This window comes from Amphiura filiformis, chromosome 7, assembly GCF_039555335.1.
Source record: "Amphiura filiformis chromosome 7, Afil_fr2py, whole genome shotgun sequence".
In the NCBI taxonomy this organism is placed as follows: domain Eukaryota; kingdom Metazoa; phylum Echinodermata; class Ophiuroidea; order Amphilepidida; family Amphiuridae; genus Amphiura; species Amphiura filiformis.
Window position 1 is genome coordinate 60,880,251 of NC_092634.1, and position 23,525 is coordinate 60,903,775.

General features: G+C 36.1%; 1 protein-coding gene across 1 annotated transcript in view; it reads left to right on the forward strand.

Annotated features, from left to right (window-relative positions):
• Positions 1–23,525, forward strand: part of LOC140157425 (sialidase-4-like) — a 56,229-nt gene that overhangs the window by 16,902 nt on the left and 15,802 nt on the right. The window contains exons 2-7 of the mRNA XM_072180619.1: positions 412–451; positions 8,519–8,683; positions 13,975–14,068; positions 18,757–18,850; positions 19,554–19,637; positions 23,215–23,330. Coding sequence (XP_072036720.1) covers positions 8,598–8,683; positions 13,975–14,068; positions 18,757–18,850; positions 19,554–19,637; positions 23,215–23,330 — 474 coding nt within the window. The 5' untranslated portion in view covers positions 412–451; positions 8,519–8,597. The remainder of the gene's footprint in view (positions 1–411; positions 452–8,518; positions 8,684–13,974; positions 14,069–18,756; positions 18,851–19,553; positions 19,638–23,214; positions 23,331–23,525) is intronic.

Below are 23,525 nucleotides of genomic sequence, written 5' to 3' on the forward strand. Positions count from 1 at the left end.
ATTTTGATTGTGAATTTTTAGTTTGGGGCGGGGACCTTAATTGTGTAATTGATGTGTCAATGGATAAACATCTGGAGAAAAATGTATCCCAACATTAGAAGGCATACTTGGCATTCCAATGATAATCCGGCTATACAAGTCGCCTTGAATTTGCCTCTTTTAACCTTTTTACCCAAATTGAATATTGTAGTATTACTCCAGGTTTCAAAAATGACCATCTATTAGTCTTAATATTGTTTCATCAAAAGAAGCAAGGGGAATTTAATGTTTCCTTTTTCCTGAAGTGGATTATGTCAACTTGGTCAAGAAATGTATTCAATTAGAAATATGACTGTTTACTAAGTGCTGTGTGAAAATGAAAGATGTCCATGAAAGATGTCCATGACTTCATTTCATTTCTGTTAATTGCAGATATCTTCAAAAGGAATCAAAAGGGCTATACCGTATTTCGGTGAGTTGGATAATACGAGGGTTGGTCAATAATATCCCGCCACCATTATTTATCTCCGCTCATGCATGACTTAGATGACTGTTACTTACGATCAATAAAGTTTGTACCTTTGTCTTTCAAAACACACAACAATTTATTAGTATCAGAGTACCTTTAATTACGTAATCTCATTTGCATAAAGTCATTGCCATAATTTATGTACACTGACAATTGTCAACATTGGCGGGAAATTTGAATTGTTGTTGAGGAACGTGCAATAAAAAGAAGCAGAAGTAAGGAACAAAGCAATTTACAAGCCTTATTTTTTGGTATGAGGACATTTGAGTCAACAGATCATGAAAGGGACTGTCTGTGAATTTCACCAAAAATAGGCCTTAACGACAAACAAAAATGGTGTGAAAATCTGGAGAAAAGAGCCCACACGGTAGAAGAAAGAATCCAAATTACCTACAAAATAAAACAAAAACAAACATGATTATTGGTATGGTATGAGAGATCATAGTCAGGACAATAGAATTTGTTGCAATAAAAATAGAAATGTGCGCATGCGTAGATGGTACGCATGATTAAAAGTACCAAAAATGTATGAATAAAGTAAAATTTCATCAAAAAAAGGCTAAAAATACGACTAATACAATGTTTGCGGAACAGTAGCTGTGTGAGTGAATTGCTTTACCAAGTCTTATGCTAGCATTAGACACACCTTTCGAAATTCAAATTTCTTATTCAATCCAGAACCTCTCTATGGTGTGCTACTTTGATTACAAAAACAAGACCTTTTGAAAACAAAGGTTTATTAAGAAAGAAATGTTTGTGATTTCACCACTGGGATCTCCCTTTTTAATAATCAGTAGATACCCAATCAAACCAGGTACCATTTGTTAAATTTTGTCATCGATTAATATTTCTATCTCTTATTATGTAAAGATCGATATGTGATAAAGCCTACTCAAAATTGGAGATATTCAACACGATCCCTTTTCTTTAATAAAAATGGTAAACAGCATCATTTCTATGTTATCGGTCTACAAAGTTGCAAAAACCGCGCCAGATTCCATACTTTTATTCTCGAGTTATTTGGAATTATGTAACAATACCTCAATTTGGCGCAAGATTTTCTTGACTATTTTTCACCATAAATCAGGCAGTGCCCATACACTACTGTGTTTATGCTAATGTCATTACGTAATCAAGTATTCAGCATCGCTAATACATATTTATTTTGAAAGACAAAAGTACAAACTTGTATTTAGTGTAAGTAACAGTCATCCAAGTCATGCATGAGCGGAGATACACCATAGTTGCGGGAACTTATTGACCAGCCCTCGTAGGATATAATTAAGGAATAAACATGATCAACTGAGAATCCTTTGACATTTTGCTTCAATTTCCACGGCAACTTCACATATCGATTGAATTTATTGCTCAAATTTACTTCAACACAAACATCTGATTGGTTACTGCACCAACAGCGTCTTGTCAATTAACTCGGGACAAGTGCAGAGGATGATTTAAGGAAGCCCCATCATGCACTGTAAAAGTGTTATCACTAGAGTTTCAACTGCCACTTTACTTTTCAAATCCCATTGAACTCTGTGCAAAAGATGTTGTTTTAGAATTGCCCGTGTGTCATTATTACTTGGTCGATTTCAGATCTAAAGTGATGTATGCATGAAGGATAATTCACACCTTCTGTAGATAACATAAAATGTGAAATCGACTGGCATTTTGAATGTGTATTTATTGTAAATATATCAGTCCAAATTCAAATTTAACCATGCACGTGTGTATGCAGTGGGCGGGCAGTGGTGTCATGTTCACTCACACAGCTGTGCTAACCGCAAGACTTGCTGGGAAGTGCTTAAATCATCCTCTGGGACAAGTGTAGCAATGGACGACTTCATCAAACTGTCACTCTTTTGTCAAGTGGGCTATTGGTCACACTTCCAGACATAAGACGCTAGCTTAGGCGCTTCATTTGAATAAGTATGAATGAACTCGCAAGGAGATCATCTTCTTAACAGGGATTATGTTCGGACCCAGCGCTTATCTCCTTATCATATTATTTTTATACTAGCTCTCTCTCCTCTTCCCCTTTCCATCCATCCTCGCTCTCTCAAACTGAATCCTCCTATAATATCCCCGGAATATCCCATTCCCACCCTGATCACTTTTGTTTCGCCCTCCGCAGTGGCATTATCAAGATTGATTTTTCTTTTATGAGGGTGGGGTTACTTTCAAGGGGAAACATTAATGACAAACAAATCGCAAAAATGGCCTAAAATGTAAATCCAACAGGGGGAGGGTAACGTAGGAGACGCAACCTATATGACTTTCAAAAATCATGTGTATGCACCTGCTATTCTCTTCCAAAAGTAGGCTACACTGGTCGCTCTAGTAAAAACAGACCATTTATACGGGAACTTAATCCCCTTGTCGTTGAAGTTATTACAGAAATCCATTTTGGAAACTGAGTTTGTGTACGTCATGAGCACACACACAAAACCTAATTCAATCAGTAATTTTCAATAACATGTGGCGTGTTAGTTACCCAAACCAAATTAGATTTCCAATAATTGGTCTTTTAACTAGATAATACCTAGGAGGATATTTTGTAGTCTTGAGGCCTCGAGGAAATGTTGAAACTCTTGTTCTGAAATTGACGTAGGCCTATTTTAGTTCATAATGTTACGGCTCACTATTGATTTTTGCGTTCACTTCGACTTCTAGAGACTTTAATGGCAGTGTGGTTTTCAATAGATAATCCTCGAGACGTTGAAGTTTGTACTTTTGAACTGCTTCCGCAATTAATATATGTAAATCGCTACCCCTTCCCCCCCCAATTCAGTGTTGATTATAGACATTTTGACTTTGGGCTCTCCAGTCTCCCCAGCATTGATAAATAGCACGAGCAGTGTTTTATGACTACTCTCTAAATAAACAAGAACATTTTTGCAAAACTTAAATTGATCATAAAGCACACATTGCACTCTATTATTGTGTAAATAAAATACCCAGATGACTTTTTAAAATTTGAACCTTATCTTCGGAAAGGTTTGATTTAATAATAATAAGTAATCGGTTCTGTGTTTGTGATTCACGGTTGTTTGATGGGATCATTTATTAGTTTTTCAAACAAAACATCATGTACAACCAAATTTTAGGCTTAAACAGCTAAATGTGATATCATGCCAATGTATACAGATGCTTTTGAGTCATTCTCAACTTTGATTTCCCCTCTTTTACAAAATTATTCACTTTTATAGCATTTTTATAGCTTTTTCGGAGATAAAATGTATCTATTAATGCCAAAATTGGTGGCGCTATTTAGTTACTGGAAATTACTCTTTCAAGCTTTTAATACAGATACAGATCCTTTTATTATTTGATGAAATATGTTTATAAAATTTCCTTGTTGCTTGTTTCACCTGTTCCAGCTGTTTTAATGGCAGTATTAATCACCTACCCCGTGCAAATAAAGAAATATGATTTAGGATAAATAGCGCCATCTATAGTTTGCATTTAGTTAACAATTCTATATGCATCAAACAACCGTGGATTAGTAACTTACCATGATTACGCGCTTTCATTTTTTGATTTAAGATTATTGCAATTACAAAATGTACTTAATTCCGACAGATACTCTCGATCTCATGCACCGAAGTTTATATGTCTATTTTAAATGTCATTTTAATATGTTAAGGGGTCGGTCACCCACTTTTGCACAGTATCTTATTAGCACATCAGGCACAGCAAATTGCATTCTGAATAATAATTCTGATAATATTATATAATATACCTAATTCTTTTCTCTAAACCAAGATATAACGGCCTATTTGAAATAGAACATTGCATTTTGGATACATTTTTGTCTGCGCAGACAACATGCTGCAGGCCCGTGCAATGTTTCATGGGCAGGCAGTCGGACCGGATCATTAGGTTTTTTTTTAATTTCCGAAATATTGAAAAAAAACCCACAAAACCAAACCAAACCATGAGAAACCGCACAAGTTATCACTAGGCCCAGTTTTCTATACCAAATTGCATGTGTAGAAAAGTGTGTACAGTCACGATCTGGGCGTTCTGAGGTAAATGCCCACCCCTTTAAACATTCTGCAAAATTACACATGATCGTGAATAAATATTATCCAACCTGACCAACACACATCCATCTGTCTGCAACTGCAACACATTAACCTACCATGTAATATATCGATTTTAGCGTATACCATAATCGATTTTAACGTTTCATAGAAGTACCGAGTTGTTTGCAACAGCAACCATAGCAACAAAATATTTTCACTCGGTCGAGCCAGCAACAGATATTGATTGGGCGAAAAAATGGAACACGTTTGTTTATAATTAATTATTCAATATTTGTGTTCAACAAACTTCCAATCTTAAACAAAAGGAAAGAAAAGAAAAGACAGAAGGAAAAAAAGAAAGAAACAAAGCAGAAATAATTTACGATATACTGAATGGACTTGAGCATTGAATTGTTACATAATATATGAGCCTCATAATAGCATATTATCTTCCCCAGAACCCCAAACGCCAAAACAAAAGTAACTGTCAGTAAATAAAGCAGCTGCAGTGCTCTTAGTTGATATACTGGTAGTACTTGAGCCTTGTACCTTAGCGTGTGGACATGAGCTCCATATAGGTCAAATATTATAGGCCCAGTGCCCCAAATCAAATCTATGCCCAAATGTAAAAACACAGGACGACCGTTTTACAGCAAATAAGGAATATAGGCTATAGTGTGTACACCAATAACATACGGGTATAGCCGTATTTGTACACGTATAGCAATTTATAATAATGTGACATAATGGGGCGCATATACATATAACACTATAATGTGCTATTCCAGAAAATAAACAACCACCCCTATAGAGGGCATTGGAATTCAAGACTTTTCTACAGTTTAATTTGTCTGGAATTCCATACTTTTTTGTTCTTTTGCTCATGGTGTCTGAAAATTATAATAAAAAACATAACAGAAACCGCTGGATTTCCAGACTAATTTTGTAAATGTGCTCTGGAATTCCAGTTTTGTTCTTTCTAAACACAGATTTGCCCTCTATAGGGGTGGTCGTTTATTTTCTGGAATAGCCCAATGCTCAAGTGCTCTTAGTGTAAGTCTGAGCTCCGAAACGTCCGGCCCTTTGTTTTAACATTTAGGCCCCTGTGGCCCATTATATTTGACATGTGGGGGTCATGTACACACGGTAATGTACAATGCTCAAATGCTATCAGCTCCCAGAGTGCTGTAGCTGCTTTATTTACTGAGAAAATGACAGCCCTTTATTTTGACATTTGGGCCTAGCCTCGAACATCTGGGCCAAAATGGACAAAAGGCACATACAAGTTAGCGTCCATACGTGTACAATATATGAGCCCTTGTAGTGTTAGAGCCATCCTTATCAATCTGTCGTTCCTTATTTTAACACTTTGGGCCCTGGGCCCATAACATATGACATATGGGGCTCATGTATAGGCCCTACTTGTCTATAGAGTAAACCTGGGGCTACCAGTGCACCAACTCGGAGCCCTGAGGCTTCTTTATTTGATGAGAAACGACATGCTTTGTATTTTTACATTTGGGCCACTGGAGCCCGTGGCCTTTGACCTCTGGGGCCAAGATGGGCAAAAGGCACATCTACGGGGTAGGACCCATAAGTGTGCAACATATGGGTCCTGCGGCCTTTGTTGTTTTATCGCTTTGTTGTTTTATTGACCAAAGGATGTATTTGATAGAAGGAGGAAACTTGAGGGACTTCACAATTTTCACAATTTTTATTTAATTTTTGAGTTCATTTGTTTCAGTTTTGTTTAGGTCCTTTTGCTCAAGTTCTTTTGATCCTATCAATATTTTGTGTGGCTACCGTTATTGTCTCAAACGGCTGTGCATGCTCCCGATCAGGCGTGAATAGGCCAGTTTGTCACTTTTAAAACCGGACCTTCGTCTAGTGCATCTATGCGAACTATACTTCGTCTAGTGCATCTGTTAAAAATAAATTTACTCAAATATGGTTTAGTTTTAAAAATAAGATTTTTTTCAACTCAACGATACTTTTTTGTCGCAATTTATTTGTACACAAATACGGCTATTCCCGCATTTTATCGGTGTACACAAATTTACAGGCCCTAGCTGAGAAACAGTCATCCCTTTGTGTTAACATTCGGGGCCCTGGGCTTATAACATTTGACTTTATATGGAGCTAAATGTTCAAGTACTACTAGTATATCAACTTAGAGCACTGTAGCTGCTTTATTTACTGAGAAACGACCGGCCTTTATTTGTTCTGGCGATTGATTTTGGTAAAAAGAAAGGCTGAAGGGAGTGTTCAAGATGCAAGGTGTTTTGTGGCAAGATTGTGTTTTATAGTAAAGAGAATCACATTTTGTATGTTTATAACAAATTTTAAGACTAGTTTCAGAGCAAAAATATAGTTAGTCCTGTGTTACAGATACTGTGTTTTGTGTCCAAATACGTTAAGTCCATGCCAAAAATTGCGTTTTGTGTTAAAATTTTGTGTTAAAAGTTCACGCTATTTTTAAAACAAATTAATTCATTAAAGAATCAAAAATCTCCAGATTTTAACTTAACATGTTTTTATGGTCTTATATACAGGGTGAGTCAAAAAAAGTGCAATAGAGAAAAGAATCCATTTTTATTTAAGAACCGATTTGAACCTTATAGGTTTTAAAACATTTTATAAATGATATATCCATTAGTGACCTTGTGTGAAAAAACCAAAGAATTAGCATTTACTGTTTTGTTTTTATGACACATTTTATAGCGATACCCAATTTTAATGTTTGTCCAAGAAACATCTAAAATTTGAAAGTCAGCCCACTTTGTGTAAGGTAGATTTGGAACAACTGCTATTTTCTTAACCTCATTGGCATTGAAATAAAATGGAGCACCCAAATTGTTATTGTCCTTGGTCTTGTTTAAGGAAAAGAAACATTATTTTTTGTTATTTTCATTTTACCTTTACTTTAAAGATGTTTATTCTCTATCAAAAACATACACATTTGCAGGCGGATTTCTTCAAATGTCGAAATGAAATGCGCGCAAATTGAAGTGGATTGAATTATAAAATATTCAGTAAGTTGGACATACCGGGATTAAAAAAACTGGAGTTGGAGTCGAGTGAGGTATGAAGGACTTAAAGTAATGTTAAAAAGTTAGTTTGAAAAGAAAAAAGAAATTAAAATAACGCAAAAATCAACCTTATTTAAGTTAAAGTCAGTTTCAGAGCTGGTGCCTTTATCGTGCATTGTGTGCTCTCATTCAAAATACATGGTACCTCGTGGACAAATAATGAAATTGGGTATCGTAGCAAAAGGACTCATAAAAATTAAACGGTAGATGTGATTGACTTCAGTTTTTCACAACAGGTGACTATTGAGTGTGGCATTTATAGAAACTTTCAATAATTGGAAAGTTCAAAGTGGTTCTTACATAAATATCGATTCTTTACTCTATTGCACTTTTTTTTTACTCACCCTGTATGTCACCTTCACTTCACGATTATTTGATAGAAATCTAACTATTTTTCATTGTCATGATTTTCTTCAAAGTGAATCTCGTGCACTTAACACGGTTTGGAAATAAGCTCTTCCTATGTATTTGCGTGTACCAATATAATGCTCACGGTTCAAAACCCGATAAATCGGAAGCACTTGGAATTGAAATTTCGGCAAAAATAAAGTATCCACAAACTATTCTTTATTATCCATAAATCAAAGGCAGCCCTTCTAGCTTTCATTCTGGAAAATAATGAAGATTGCATCTTGTGAACTTTTATTTTTACATCAATTTCAATTATGCAAATGGATTATATACTTAAGTTATTAAGGGTTATTAAACATGTTAAACAGTAAAACCACTGAATGCTGTCACATTTTCAAAACCAATCTTTTGTAAATTCTAAGTAGGAAGGGTCCATGTTCTCTCCGGGCCCTCTCCCCTTAGCTTGTGATGAAAAAAAACCGGTTTCTATGATTTTTTTTAAAATTCAAAACTGACTTGATCGTATATCCGTACCTTTTCAGGCTTCCTATTGTTATTTACCACCAAGGAACGTTCCTTGTATTTTGTGAGGGTCGGTATGCTCATGCAGATGAGAGTCTGATGGATGTAGTGTTACGTAGAGGGACTCTGGATGGGTCAAAGGTTACTTGGGGTGAGATCCAAGTCATTGCCAGCGAGAATGCAAGGTGAGTCACGTCTGTTAATGCTATTCAATGATCCTTGACCTCTACATCCGGGGTCAGCGTATAGTTAGAGAATAAAAGATAGGATTTTGTCCTTTGCTTATCCAATATCAATCATGTCATAATGGATGGACTGGCCAACTACGATCAAAATATTGGTCAGCCCATCCAATATGACACGATATTGGATAGGCAAAAGACAAAATCCTATCTTTTATTCTCATTCTTATTCAGTTTAGTATAATAGTAAAAATCTTTTTTTCTGAAACAATACAGTTATTTTTGACAGGACATCCCCGTTGTTTTAAATGAACGAAACCGTCACGCACATCTAAAGTCGCCGAACCCCGTTTTTAATTCGAGAGAAAGTTCACAGGATCTTGCGAATGGTAGTGCTTTGGCAAAATTGCATTGATTATTTCATAGCGACCCGGGTCATAGCGAGTGTGAAGAAGAATTCAAATATCACAGACATACTTTTGTAGGTCATGTGGTGTGATGTTGTAAAGAGCGCCGAAACAACAAAAATGTTGTAAAACGTAAATAACTCATTAACAACAATAAATCAAGCAAGTTTTAAAACTATATGATTTGTAAAATGAACTTGTGGAAAACATCAAAGTGTTATTTTTCAATAAGATATCGTGGTTGTTGGAAGTGTCTTTCTTTGCTTCTTTCTGTTTCCTTCTTAAATGCCAGCATGCGGTTTGATGGCCTTCTTGGCTGAGACTGACTGATATTAGTATAAGTTTATTGGACTGATTTGTGCATCTTTTATGTATGGTCTCTGTGTTTGTACACACATGAAATTACAAGCTGTTAGAGTGTGTCCTTATGGACTAACGGTATTCAACAAACAAACAAACAAATAATCAAACAAACACACACACACACACAAACAAACAAACAAACAAACAAACAGGTACGCAGCGCAGAAAGAAGAAAGAGCTAGACATCGGTTGTGGTCGCTACAGTGAAATGCATGTGTACGTCTGCTATGTTATTGGCAGTATAAGAAGATATTTGGTATCATACCGGAAGTGACCACTAAATGACCGCTGACCCCAACTCTTTGTAGAACATAATAGACACTGGCTATAGCACATACAACGGTAACAGCTTTTAGCTAAAGCATTGCCAAAAAAACCTGCAATTGTAGGCAGAAAGTAAATTGCCCTAAAGCCACAGTTTCCACTAATCAGGGAAATGCATTAATTTTGGTTATAATGGTTGAATGTCGGTCTTAAATTGATCTTTCAAAAGATTTTGTGCTGAAATTCGCGCGGAAAAACGTTGACTTTCATCGCTAGGAGGGGGCACAGAATCGATGCTGAATTGAATTGGTCAATTCGGCGCCCCCCGTCGCTACGCCACTGAATGCAATTTGTGCATAGACGAGAATTTTGACACTCGAATAATATCGTCAGCCTCATAACAAAATTGCCAATTGCAATTTTGACCCTATAAATAGTTCACATTGGATGTGTTTCTTAAGTATAACATCATGTTAATGAAAAATGCGGCTGGAAATTTGATTAATTATGGGTTTATTACTCAGAAAATCAAAATTGCAAATGAGAAACGTGTAAGAATGACTTCTGTTATGAATAATGAATTTTGTTATGAGGGTTACGATTATTATGATCAATAAGAGAAGTGACCACTTTCCAAGTATCGTCACGGCAACAATACACGCAAACCAACCAGCCGTGTGATGATCGCCATTGCTTACGCATGGCGTGACACCCAGGGTAGCTGTAATGATATCCCAGCACAGGCGGCATAGGACACGCAACACGGACGTACGAGGCTGGCGAAGATACAGGGCTGACAGCCCCATTCACAATACACGGTTAGCGATTATAAATGGACAATTAACATACTTGCAGTGGGGTACTTTGCAGAACCCCAACGGTTTTAGAGTAAGATAATTTTGCTTTGACACCACATAACAAATTTAGAATTGTTTGTGAAGATTTCATGATTATGTGTTAATCCAATGGCGACGTCAAAAATAGCGATATCGCATCCACCATCATCTGTCCCAGCAAACACAAAAATGTTTTTAAAACGTTTTAAACAAGTTATATTTCGGGTTTTGGTTTAGGTAAAAACGTTTTAATAACATTAAAATGTCGGATTATATAAAGGTCATGAAAACGTTTACGGTTTTTTTTTATGAAAACACACTACAACAATATTTTAACATGTTTTCAAAATATTATTGTAAACAATTTTTTGCAAACATTTTTTGCCAAATATTTTGTCAACACTTTTAATAATAACATTATGTTGAAATATTTGCAGTAGGTTATCAAAGAATGTTTTGAATGTTATGAAAACGTTTTATACCCTTTATATATCCTTTATATAACCCGACATTTAAACGTTTTCCGACAACCTTTTGCGAATGATGTCGAAAACGTTTCGTGTTAGCTGGGTTGCTTAATTAACTCTCTTCACGCGGGTGTCGACTGCAGACGACATGTTTCAATTTTTTTTTTAATTCAAAAATTTCAGAAATATAAATTGTCATGACCATATTTGGAATCAGCATGAAAAATGCATTAAAATGAGTACAAACAAGCCTAGTATTGGCTCAGTAGGTCTTAAGATAGCTCTTGATATTTTGAAAAAATATTTCAAAACTTCAACTTTTTCCGTTGAAGCGCATGGCTAGCACGCAGAGCATTGATTAATTAAACGTGTTAAACGTTAGTTATATTTCATGCTCTACCTTGGTATCGAGCACTCTTACTGTTGTTACTGGGCTATAAATAATCTCAACCCAGAAAGTATCGAAACGATTATAGATGGTCAGATTATCAGGAACTGAAATATATGACAAAAACTTATTTAATGTATATAAAGCGCATTTTAATACCATACTGCAGTTACTGTCCGTTTTCCTATACACAATACACAGTGCTCTTACCATTGACGCGTGACCTCTACAAATAGCGTACGTTAGAAGTATGGGGATTTGCCTAGTTAACGTCGCTGTGTGAAAAATAACCGGCCAATATTAAAAGTATTCTTCTAAAATTCTAGAAAATATAGTTTTGTAACATGTCCTAAATGTTTAGCTAATTTAGATGTTTGGAAATATTCGTACTTTGGTGTTTTAGTGTCTGTTATAGGTAATAGTACATTGCCTAGTTAACGTCGCTGTGTGAAAAATAACCGGCCAATATTAAAAGTATTCTTCTAAAATTCTAGAAAATATAGTTTTGTAACATGTCCTAAAGTTTTAGCTAATTTAGATGTTTGGAAATATTCGTACTTTGGTGTTTTAGGAAGGATATGTAAACGACAGATAACACCAACAAATATGAAGAAATTATTTCCAAACCGTGTTAAGTCAACAATCATTATGTTGCTCATTTTCAAGAATGCTGGTTAACAAAAAGCAGACCATTGTCTCATTTCGTGAACAACCAGAGAAGATCTGATTTAATCAGTTGAGCTGTTTTCAATGAGTGTTATCTTGGTTTAATAGCTTTTAATGGGGTTTAAGTCATGCAAAGTTCGTGGTGAATTCTACTGTAGACATGACTGCATCATGCCTCTTTTGATGCTCTACGATATCATTTGGTCGAGTTATGGGCGCTTGAGTGGCTTTCAGCCTTATCAATAATATTTTGGTTCATATTGTGATGAACAACCATGTTGAGAACCTTTTGTTAGGGCCGCTATCAATGTTTATACAAGGGAATTTTCCCACAACTCTTGACTTACAGTATAGTGAATTTGTTTCAAATCAAGATTTTAACTTGAATTTTATGGGCTCCATAAATGCGCGATATGCGTTCAGATTTTATGTGGAAATTACTCTTTGATATTTATTCCTGGTCTAAGTTGTATTAACGGATCTTAAATCAATTTTGTATGGTATGGTGCCCAATATATTTAAGCACAATTATTTACATAATAATTGGTGGCCAATTTTGGGCAATGGGCAGGTTAAATTAATACTGCATGGGCAAAATAATTTACTGGTGGGCATTTTTTTAAAGTAATGTTAGTGAAAAATGGTCCATTTTAAAAATAATTCAAACATTTTCCAACAAAATTGTACACACTAATAGTGTAAAAAAGTACACCAAGTGGCTTCAATTGGGCCATCATATTTAAAATTGCCTAATTTTTAGGGGCATAAGCCTCTCAGATACCACTTTCATCTTTATTTAACAGGTTGGTGATCCGACCAATCAAGAATTCATGGCTACGCGTCTGGAATCTACCATTGTGCGTGTACAATGGTAGATTTTGAATCCACTCTTGTATCAAGGGTTTTTGATATTGATTAAAAAACATTCAACGTGTTTGGGCCGCACAAGGCTGTGCTAACATTTTTCTCAAATATCTTAAAAATACAAGAATCTGAGCTATTTGAACAGACAGTAAAGTATAATGACACGTGAATAACATCATGTAGGAAACAAAATGGCTCTAATGGCCGACTATTGTCTAGCAGAATAGTCGACTGCAGATCCGTCGGATAACGCTTTTTCAATGGGAAATGAACTTTACTGCTTGGATGATGTCACGATGAAGTTAGCATTTATTCCGTATTGAAAAGCGAGTTCCGACGGATCTGCACTCGACCGGCCTCCTAGACCTAAGCTGCATCATCATCCGAATTCTCGACTCGTGAGATTTCAGTCACCCATCCCGATATTCATTATTCCTGATTCAACGAACAGTTTTCGAAATACGCGGATTTAGGGTTTCTCTACAGGAAGTCAATTTGTGCCGAAATTTTCGGCAAAACACTTTCAAACCTTTGTTACTCTACTAAATACATGATGTATGACGTATTGATATTAAAATTAAAATATTAATGAAACCATTTATTCATATGAGGAGTTGGTCTTACGAGATCGGGCTACAGCGTCCTTAATCTTGATGACTCCACGTTTGGAGGTTGGGAGTCCTCCGTATGCAAGTATGTATAGATGAGGTAACCTCAATGTTTATCAACAAATGCAAGGGACTTGTATATCGATATGCTTGAGTGAACCCCATGCAACCACTACACTGTTCAATAGCCTTATTGTGATGGGCGGGAGTTTTAAAAACACGAGCCCTGAACAAAATATGATGCGCGCATACTGCCAGGCAAAAGACAATGGAAATTGTGATGATGCGTGCGCATACTGCCAGACATTGACGTCAGAAGTCAACTAATCTATAGAGCTCCTAAAGTTACAAACTCAACGGAAATAATTGTTTAAAGCTTTAAAGTTCATTTTTCAGTTTATAACTGTATAAATCTTGTGTTTGTTTTTTAGATTATGTAATCCTGTGCCAATTATTGACCATCAGACAAACACAATATTACTCTTTTACAAACATTTCGCAGATGCTACAATACATTTGACTAAGGTAAGGTCAAATACGCACCTCCTCGGTGGCTTTTCTAAAATTAACTTAACAATTATAAATCTAATATCGTTTTCCATTACCTTCTGAAAATGATGGATGACTCTTAATTACCTTTTACCCCCAATCAGTAAACCCAAAGTCAATGAATGTGTATAAGTGGCGCACTCTGCTGTGTTATTTGTGGCAGAAGAGGCATTTTGAAGGTATTTGGTCTCGGACCGGAAGTAACCCCTTAATAACCTGTGACTCCAAATCTGTGTACACCCAATATACACAGACCCAGCAAACACAAAACGTTTTTAAAACGCTTTAAACACGTTACATTTTTGGGTTTTGGTTTTGGTAAAAACGTTTTGATAACATTTAATGTCGGGTTATAATATAAAGGTCATTAAAAACGTTTTAAAACGTTTTGTATGAAAACTCACTACAAAAATATTTTTTAAATGCTTTCAAAATGTTATTGAAAAATATTTTCTGCAAACATTTTTTCCCAAATATTTTGTCAACAATTAAATAACGTTATGTTAGAATGTTTGCAGTAAGTTATCAAAAAAGTTTTTGAAAATTGTTGAAACGTTTACGTTTATATGACAAGGTTCAAAAACTCACCCCGATTTGACTGACACGGGTGTGAAAAAAATATTTAAGGGTGAAAATAACAGTAAAACCTATGCTTATAGGTCACTTCTGGGGTAAAATCGACTGTAGTTTCTAATTATATCACTTAAAACCTTGTATCTTGTATAGATTTTGAGAAATTCAAATTTGATGTGCCAAACACACTTGGCTTTAACAAGTTTGAGTTATTTGTGCTCACTGCCCATATTAAACAAATTTGGATTTTTTAAACAATCTGTTCGACCCATTTTAGAGCATCGGACACACTTTTTCATATAAGAAATTGCCATAGTAATTGCACTGTAGGCATTTTTGACTTCAGATTAAGATTCTGTAGAAAAAGTGTATTTAATTGTTTTAGCAATTACTTCATTTTTTTTGGCAAATGTGTCAGTCAAATCGGGGCGACATCTCGCACCTTGTACCTTTATATAACCCGACATTTAAACGTTTTTCTGGCAACCGTGTCTAACCTTTTGCGAATGATGCCGAAAAGGTTTTGTGTTTGCTGGGGAGTAATAATAATGCACGCGTGAAAATGAAGTTACTGTCCTACGTAATTTGTGAGAAAAGTACCATTTTCGTTTTCGTTGCAATGAGAATTCTTTCAAAACGATGAGAGAATTGGACAAAAGTATGAGAATTTAAAATTGTCTCATTTATATAAAACTTTCTCATCCAAATGAATGAGAAATACCAATTAACGTGTCAACCACCTGTTACATTGTTTCAAATGAGAAAATTAACCACTTGTGACAGGTGGTTGACACGGTAATTAATATTTCTCATTCATTTGGATGAGAAAATTTTATATCAATGAGAAAATTTTACATTCTCATACTTTTGTCCAATTCTCATCGTTTTGAAAGAATTCTCATTTTAAATTTTCCACTAGTGGTAGTGACCCCTTAATAACCCCAAATATGTGTATACTATAGACTGGCAAATGCCAATGCATGTATGCAAATGGTGTCCCTCTACTACGTTATTTGGGGCAGAAGAAGCGTTTTGAAGGTTCTGTTTGGTTTTGTTTGCTACTATGTACACAGTGATTTTCATCACTCCAGTGTACTTTTGTACTGTTTTCCTGACACCTCCGTGGGTTCTGGAATTGGCAATTTTTGGCCATTAAACTTTGGCACTCAGCATCGAACTTTGCCTGTTTTTAGGCCTACATTGGTTGTTTGGTTTTTGTCTACTTATGTGCTCAGTGATTTTCATCACTTGTTCTAGTACACTTTTTTTCTTCTAATGCCTATTTTGTTCCCCCACTACGTACTGCCTAGTCTGTATTTTACTTGTTCCCCCACGTCAAGTTGGTGTACCTTGCTTTTTTTCTTTCCCGTTTTGAAGGTATTTAATTTTATTTAGTTTTATACCAGAGTGACCCCTTAATGAACTTTGACCTAAAATCTGTATACGCCTCAAAGACACCAGGTAATAGAAACGCATGTGTCATGCAAATCACAACCGTCTTTTTCGCATTGGACCTGTGCGAAGAATCTTTCTGGTTTTTAAATATCGCCATCTACGGCATACTTTGGTAACATCTAGAGGTTTTCAATTCATATATACTTAAAATTCGCTTATGACGACTGGGATGGGATGAGATTTCAACCCTGGGCTAAACCCTTTTGTTACCGTGGGGGAGTGCAATACGTGATTGATTACAAATCAATAACTCGCAGCTTGCCGATTGATTGTAGATCACTATGAATCGGATGAGTCTTTTGTGAGCTGTTTGACCCCGATCTTACTGTTAAAAACCTATAGCTACCTTCTACTATGTTCCATATCAGGCCAAAAGGATGTATGCTATGTGTCAGATGTACGTACTGTACTTCTTTTGTTGTGGTACGAAATTAGAGAAAAAAGTCCCGAAGCTTTTTTTAATTTTTTTATAAAAGTACAGATAAAACGTATTCTTCTTTTTTGATTTTTGAGATAAGAACTAATGTCTGTGCATAATAACCTGAAAACCGTTTCATTTCGAGTGTTGAAATTCCTTGTAAATCGTCCGTTTTATCGCGGTTTGTTGTAATTTTTCCTTTCCATGAAAGTGTTACCAGAAAAGGGTAAAAAATATCACATTTTTGGCCGGCAAATTTAAATGTAAGTCAGCCTATCTTGCAGCTTCGACTTTAAAGTAAAGATATATATGGGACATTTCATATTTCTTTGAGGTGTTCTCTGAATGTTTATTTCGGAAAGATCATGGTTCAATACAACAAATTCACCAAACAATAGTAACTTATGTATGCAGGCAGCTAGTCTCTGTCCGAGATGACAAGTGTATGCTGAAGTTGCTTTATTCACATCTATTTTGTCTCGTAATAAACTTTTTAGCAGGGGGGGCCGGCCAAGATTGGCTCAATTTTGACGTTGTCATTGGTTTTACACGTAAACACAAAAATGTCTCAAATTATTCCAAAACTGTACGTATGTTATTAAGCACTATTTTATCAGTCTAAATCCGTTGAGGGTCGCCAGTGAACCTCATTGTAAGTACTGTTTTTTTAATTTTTTTTGTATGAATAACGCACGATATGTTACGATATATACTGAAAATTTCCCCTACGTGTATCAATGAGTTTACGTGGTGTAGTGGTTACGGATCTCGCCGCCCACGCAAAGGTTCCCGAGATCGATTCCCATCCCCGGCGATGATTAAAAATTTTTCTACTTCTTTTTTCTTTGAATTTAAAATTATTTATTTTCATGTGAAAATGTATATATTGCACTGGGAAATATATTTTGTGCATTTTTTTCTGTAATGGGGCCACCCGGCCAATAGAGCTAAAACGGATCTTGGCTCCGGGAAAAAATAATTGCGTCCATCGTGCAGGCAGTGTTGCCGTCATATTGTCTGTTTTGTTTACGCTTTTGGCTGTTGCCACATTGAATAATGTAGTCCACCGTCGTCTGCTTTTTAGGTTGCGTCTTAAATGCAGCGCCTCTAGCGGTGACCTGTTTCAATCTAATATCGTAGCGGCTCTGTCATTGGTTACTTGTAAACAAAGCTATAGCCTCCATGCTATACAAACCACGATTAGGGGCACACTTAGAAACTTACTTGACAAAATGTCGAACTTCTTCTGTATGTAAGTCCAAGCTCTGTGCTGTGAAATTTGTGGAAGAAGTAGCGGATTCCCTTTCAAACCTTATTAACATCTAAAATCCGTTCAGAATCATTTAAAAATCGGGTCATTATGGTGACAGCAAACTAACAAGGCAGTCCTTTGGTGAGAGGGAGTTGAAAAATAGGGGGCAATGTGGTCGCGCATTTTCGTTAATTTTCAGCAATAGTTTCCTCTGTTATGCAAACGTTTTTACCCACCAATCTACATGTATATAATTCTTGCACATAGACTACCTAGAGTAGCTATATCAGTTCAGGGGCACTCATAATTCACAGACGTCTCTGATATCAAATAATGTTGAAGCGTCATGTCACATAACAGTATCATATTTCGGAGACGTCTCATAAATCACATACTCCCTAGTTTCAAACCCCAGTCGCAAACGATATTAGTAATTTTGGTGAACGTGCCAGCGCAGTGGGAATAATTTTGTGAGTAGGCCTTATCAGGGTTGTAGCTAGCCCAAGTTGAGGCTCGGGTACTCTTGGGATTTTTTTTACTTCAAAACATTTGATTTTGGCCATTTTAATCTAAGTGTGTTCTGGGACCATTTGTCAGAATTTGCACAGATATAATGTTTGCACAGGTAGATATTTGCTAAACATAGGAAAGCTTATTCTTACTCAGCTTTGTTCCGATGTGCTGCATCGAGTGCCCAGCTGTCAACAAAGCTCGACGTATGTGATATCACAGACCCCCGTATGTGAAATCACTGACCCGTCTTTGAAATCAAAGACGTCCGTAAATTACCCCCAACTGATATACTAGTTTACTTTGGGATATCAGTGTATTATTAATAGATATGTATTTAGTTTAATATTGATAAATACACTTTATTATATTCAAATTATATAACAGACGTTGGCATAAAAAGGTCATCACGCAAAATTTCTAATAATATTTAGTGTAACTTTGGATTACTTTTAGAGTACCGATATCGGGGAAACGTGGAGTAGTCATGTAAACGTAACACAACAAATCTCTGAAGACACGGATAACAATATTGGAGCTTTCATACCAGGTACATTAAGTTTTGACCTTTGGTTTTTTTATGTCAAGCATATCTTGGTATTAAAAGCTGAAATATAGGAGATAACGCTGTTGAAACTTACGGTACAAAAACAACTGCTCGGATTCCTGGTTGTCCAATGAACTCACACTGTTTCTTTGTGTACAGTAAGTTTATAACATTTGGCCCCAGGAGGCCATCCAAACTTTTTGAGTGCGTACCAATTTTAAGACCCATATTTTAAGCTCCTCCCATGTTCAAAAAATTGGTACACTGCAAGGTTATTTCAACTGTGATAAATGCCAATAGGTGACGAAGTTTGGGAAATTTCACCTCAACCCACTATAAATTTGATAATAATAGAACAATAATTGCATAAAGTTAGAAATTGTGTCCTCCACAAAGATCAAATTCAGCCTCCCTAAATCCGCAATTTTAGGCAAATTCACTACATTATTCCTATATTTGATTGAATTTGAGAGAAGTTTGAATGGCCCCCTGGGGTCAAATATTATAAACTTACGGTACAAAAACAACTGCTCGGATTCGTGGTTGTCCAATGAACTCACACTGTTTCTTTGTGTACAGTAAGTTTATAACATTTGGCCCCAGGAGGTCATCCAAACTTTTTGAGTGCGTACCCCGGGTGCGTACCACTTTTGATAGCAATATTCTTTGTTCTAATACTGTTTATTCTTTAATTCTACCTGTTAAGGCACAGGAAATGGAATCCAATTGAAATCAGGAAGACTCGTACTGCCTGGCTACACGGTGGAGAGAGATCAATCCGGTTCTATAAGTAAGTCTCAAGTTTGGTACACTACATAGTGCAGTTATACTGTACAGCAAACATGATTCGACCTTTGCAGTACCTAAACCTGGTTAACAGGAAATTACTCCTGCAAAATCAATCGATAAAGTCTAGCACAGCACGCGCCCATCCTCCACATTGGTGGACTGCACTTATGCCCAAATATGGCACTTGCCAATCAATAATCACCAACTTGAAATCCCCTGGCTTGCTCCACTGACCAAATATGGACAGATATGGGAGTTGTTTTTGCTGTTATTTGTCACTTACATATCAGGGAGGTACGAACATTTGCAGATGCCTCACCTACTCAGTTTTTAGCCTACATGTAATATACAAAAAAAATACATTATTCTTGATTGACAGCAAGTACAAAAATATCCGTCAAGTGGTTTAGCTTTAATGCCCTTCAGAAGAGAGCGGTCCACAAGTGAGTGATAGTCATTAAAAGTTGCATTCGATTCACACAGGGAATTTTGCAGGTCATGCGTGCCCTTCCTTACTAAAACACCAAAGTGCGAATATTTCCAAACATCTAAATTAGCTAATGCATTTAGGACATGTAACAAAACTGTTTTTTCCAGAATTTCAGAGAGTACAAACAATATTGGCCGGTTATCTTTCACACAGTGACGTTAAATAGGCAATGCCCTATGCCTATAACATACACTGTTTGTAGAGGTCACGCGTCAATGGTGAGAGCACTGTGTATTGTGTATAGGAAAATGAACCATGATGCAGTCATGTCTACAGTAGAATTCATCTCGACCTTTGCAGGACTTAACCCCATTAAAAGCTATTAAACCAAGATAACACTCATTGAAACAGCTCAACTGATTAAATCGGATCTTCTCTGGCTGTGCACATGTGACTGTTTTCATGTGCGATATCGCAATAAAGTTTGCGTATTATAGCTTCAGTTGGGTAACCGATTATAAAGGAAACGAAAGGAAACAATGGTATGTGTACTTTTGTTCACGAAATGAGACAATGGCGTGCTTTTTGTAAACCAGCATTCTTGAAAATGAGCAACATAATGATTGTTGACTTAACACGGTTTGGAAATAATTTCTTCATATTTTTGGTGCTATCTGTCGTTTACATATCCTTCCTAAAACACAAAAGTACGACCCTCTCCAAACACCTAAATTAGCTAAAAATTTAGGACATGTTACAAAACTATATTGTCTAGAATTTTAGAAGAGTACTTTTAATATTGGCCGGTTATTTTTCACACAGCGACGTTAACTAGGCAATGTACTATTACCTATAACATTAACTAAAACTCCAAAGTACGAATATTTCCAAACATCTAAATTAGCTAAAAATTTAGGATATGTTAAAAAACAATATTTTCTAGAACTTTAGAAGAGTACTTTTAATATTGGCCGGTTATTTTTCACACAGCGACGTTAACTAGTCATATCCCCATACTTTTAACGTAGGGCTATTTGTAGAGGTCACGCGTCAATGGGAAAGAGCACTGTGTATTGTGTATAGGAAAACGGACAGTAACTGCAGTATGCAGTAAACTGCAGTATGATGTGCCACTGTACACACTGAAATCGCAACTTCGTTTCCTACATAGTTAGTGCAAATTTCTTTCGATTTAATGAATATTAAACGCATGTCACAATGCAGTTAACTCCAAGTTTGATCATAGACCTTCTCATTTAAATAAGACTGTTCGATTCCAAAGCGTTTCCCTTTTCCCATACAACTCTAAATCGTTTCTTGTGACCATCGATCGTGACATTCTGCCATTTAGGTTTTTTAAAAGTATTATCAAGGATTCTCGAGTACTAATATACTATAGGATAAGCCACTCGTTTGCGCAAATAAAGTCAGTCACACACTCAATGCGCGATCATGTGATGGCTTGAGCTGTGTAGGAGTGTATCACATGTTGAAGAGATGATGCATGTTTACGTCATCGTTTCCAAAAAAATTAAATGGCGAAAAACGGCGAACATTTGGTCGAATCTTTCCATTACTATCATATCGTGAAAAACCAAATAGCTGAGGAGTTAACTCAATATGCTAGGAAAATATTCTCTTCGATGACCCCATGACAAGACTGGCTAAATAAGCTGTATTTTTGCTGGAAAGGATCTGAATAATTGGCAGTCGATGTGCGCCATCTTGGAAAACCAAACTACCCAAAACTGTCAATCAACATACTGCCGATGTGTCAATCAAACTGCCGTTAAGTGACTTCACTTTTTATACAGGGTTTGAATACGAGTGTCACGGCCCTGGTATTATTCTGTTGTCCCTTTGTCCCAGGTCTCTTACATAATATTGGTAAACAATTCAATGAACTGTCTCTCCTCATGGGATCATATTAACTAATTACTAGTACTAGTTCCCCACCAAATGCTCATTTGGCCAACTTCTTGATCCTTTTGTCATAAATTTTCTCACTTCTCATCTTTCGAACCCACTCCTTCATAACATGACGATGGGTATAATTAGGAGAGATGACATACAGTCGCATACAGTACACATGTATTGTTCATTTGAAACTTCATTCCAATACATATGATAATGATGATATGTTAAAATTGCTGACATCAGACCTCTTCTCTTGAAGTTTGGTCTAGATAAAGGGACCTTTTAAACATTACGTTTCACTACTTGGAGAGAATTGATCAAAAATTGAATTCCCTTCTGAGGTTCGAATCTGACGATGAGTTGACCAGATCACAAGGATGTCATTATAGCTAGAGGCAGTATATAACGCAAATGGGTCAATGAGTTACATAAAAATGACCTTGTGTGGTATTTAGTTGCCAGGAAGTGAGTTTTGCCTGAGGCAATTTGTGGTTAAATATTGATCCCTCACTACAAAAGTTATTACCGTCGATTTGGTTGAAAAAGGATCAAATCTCTCCAGGTAACAAAACATAATGAGAATTTCAGCCTATTGAAAATGTTTCTAGGACAAATGATATTGACTGATATCTGATGATAAGGCATTGGATTGGATATTTTTAAGAAATTTTAAAGATCAGCTTATCATAACAACGACATGGTAATTTTTGACGGGGTTTTATGTCGATTTTACTTAATTTATTACCGTCTTTTCAGTGTTCATTTTCACTAAAAAATGGTGTATACAAAAGTCTATACTAAATCAATTGTGAAGCAAGTGGGTACCAAAAATCGTTATAAAAGATGCACAGTTAATATTAATTTATTCCTTTACCTATCTGACATTACAGTTTTTACACAAAAATGTTTATTTGAAAACCTAACACTCGGCTTTTTTCCGGAGAGGTCACAGGACTACCGTGACCAGCGCAATAATTTTGTTGTTTTGTCATGAAACTTGGTGGATGTGATCGCCATAGGAACAGCAAAACAGTTTTTACAGATTGAGCGTTTTCGAAAATGTTCAAGGTCAGGTCAAAGTCGAGGTGAACTGAGCATAGAATGTCAAATTGTTGTGAAACCGTAATTATGTTACAATGGAAATTGAAAATGTTTTTATTTTTATTACCCAATAACTAATAGATGATAAATTATTAAACTCAACAATCCTATAAATGTTATGACGTTTCAGCTTCCTTTACTGCTGGTGTATTGCTGAGTGATGACCATGGCAACAAATGGTATTTGGGTGGAGAGGTGCCCGGAACGACTGCAGGGGGAACTAAAGTCAGTACCAATGAGACTGCGGTATGTTTTTACAATATTTGTTTGTTTGTTTACAGTGTGTAAAATTGAGTGAAAAAGTAACTAGTCTGTAGGCCAGACTGCTTCTAAAAGTAACCTGTTTGTGTTGAAAGTACATTACATTCCAAGAATCAACAATCCTGATACAATGTCCGCACCCGGTTCGCACGTTATAGTCGTACTATAGCCAAAGGCTTT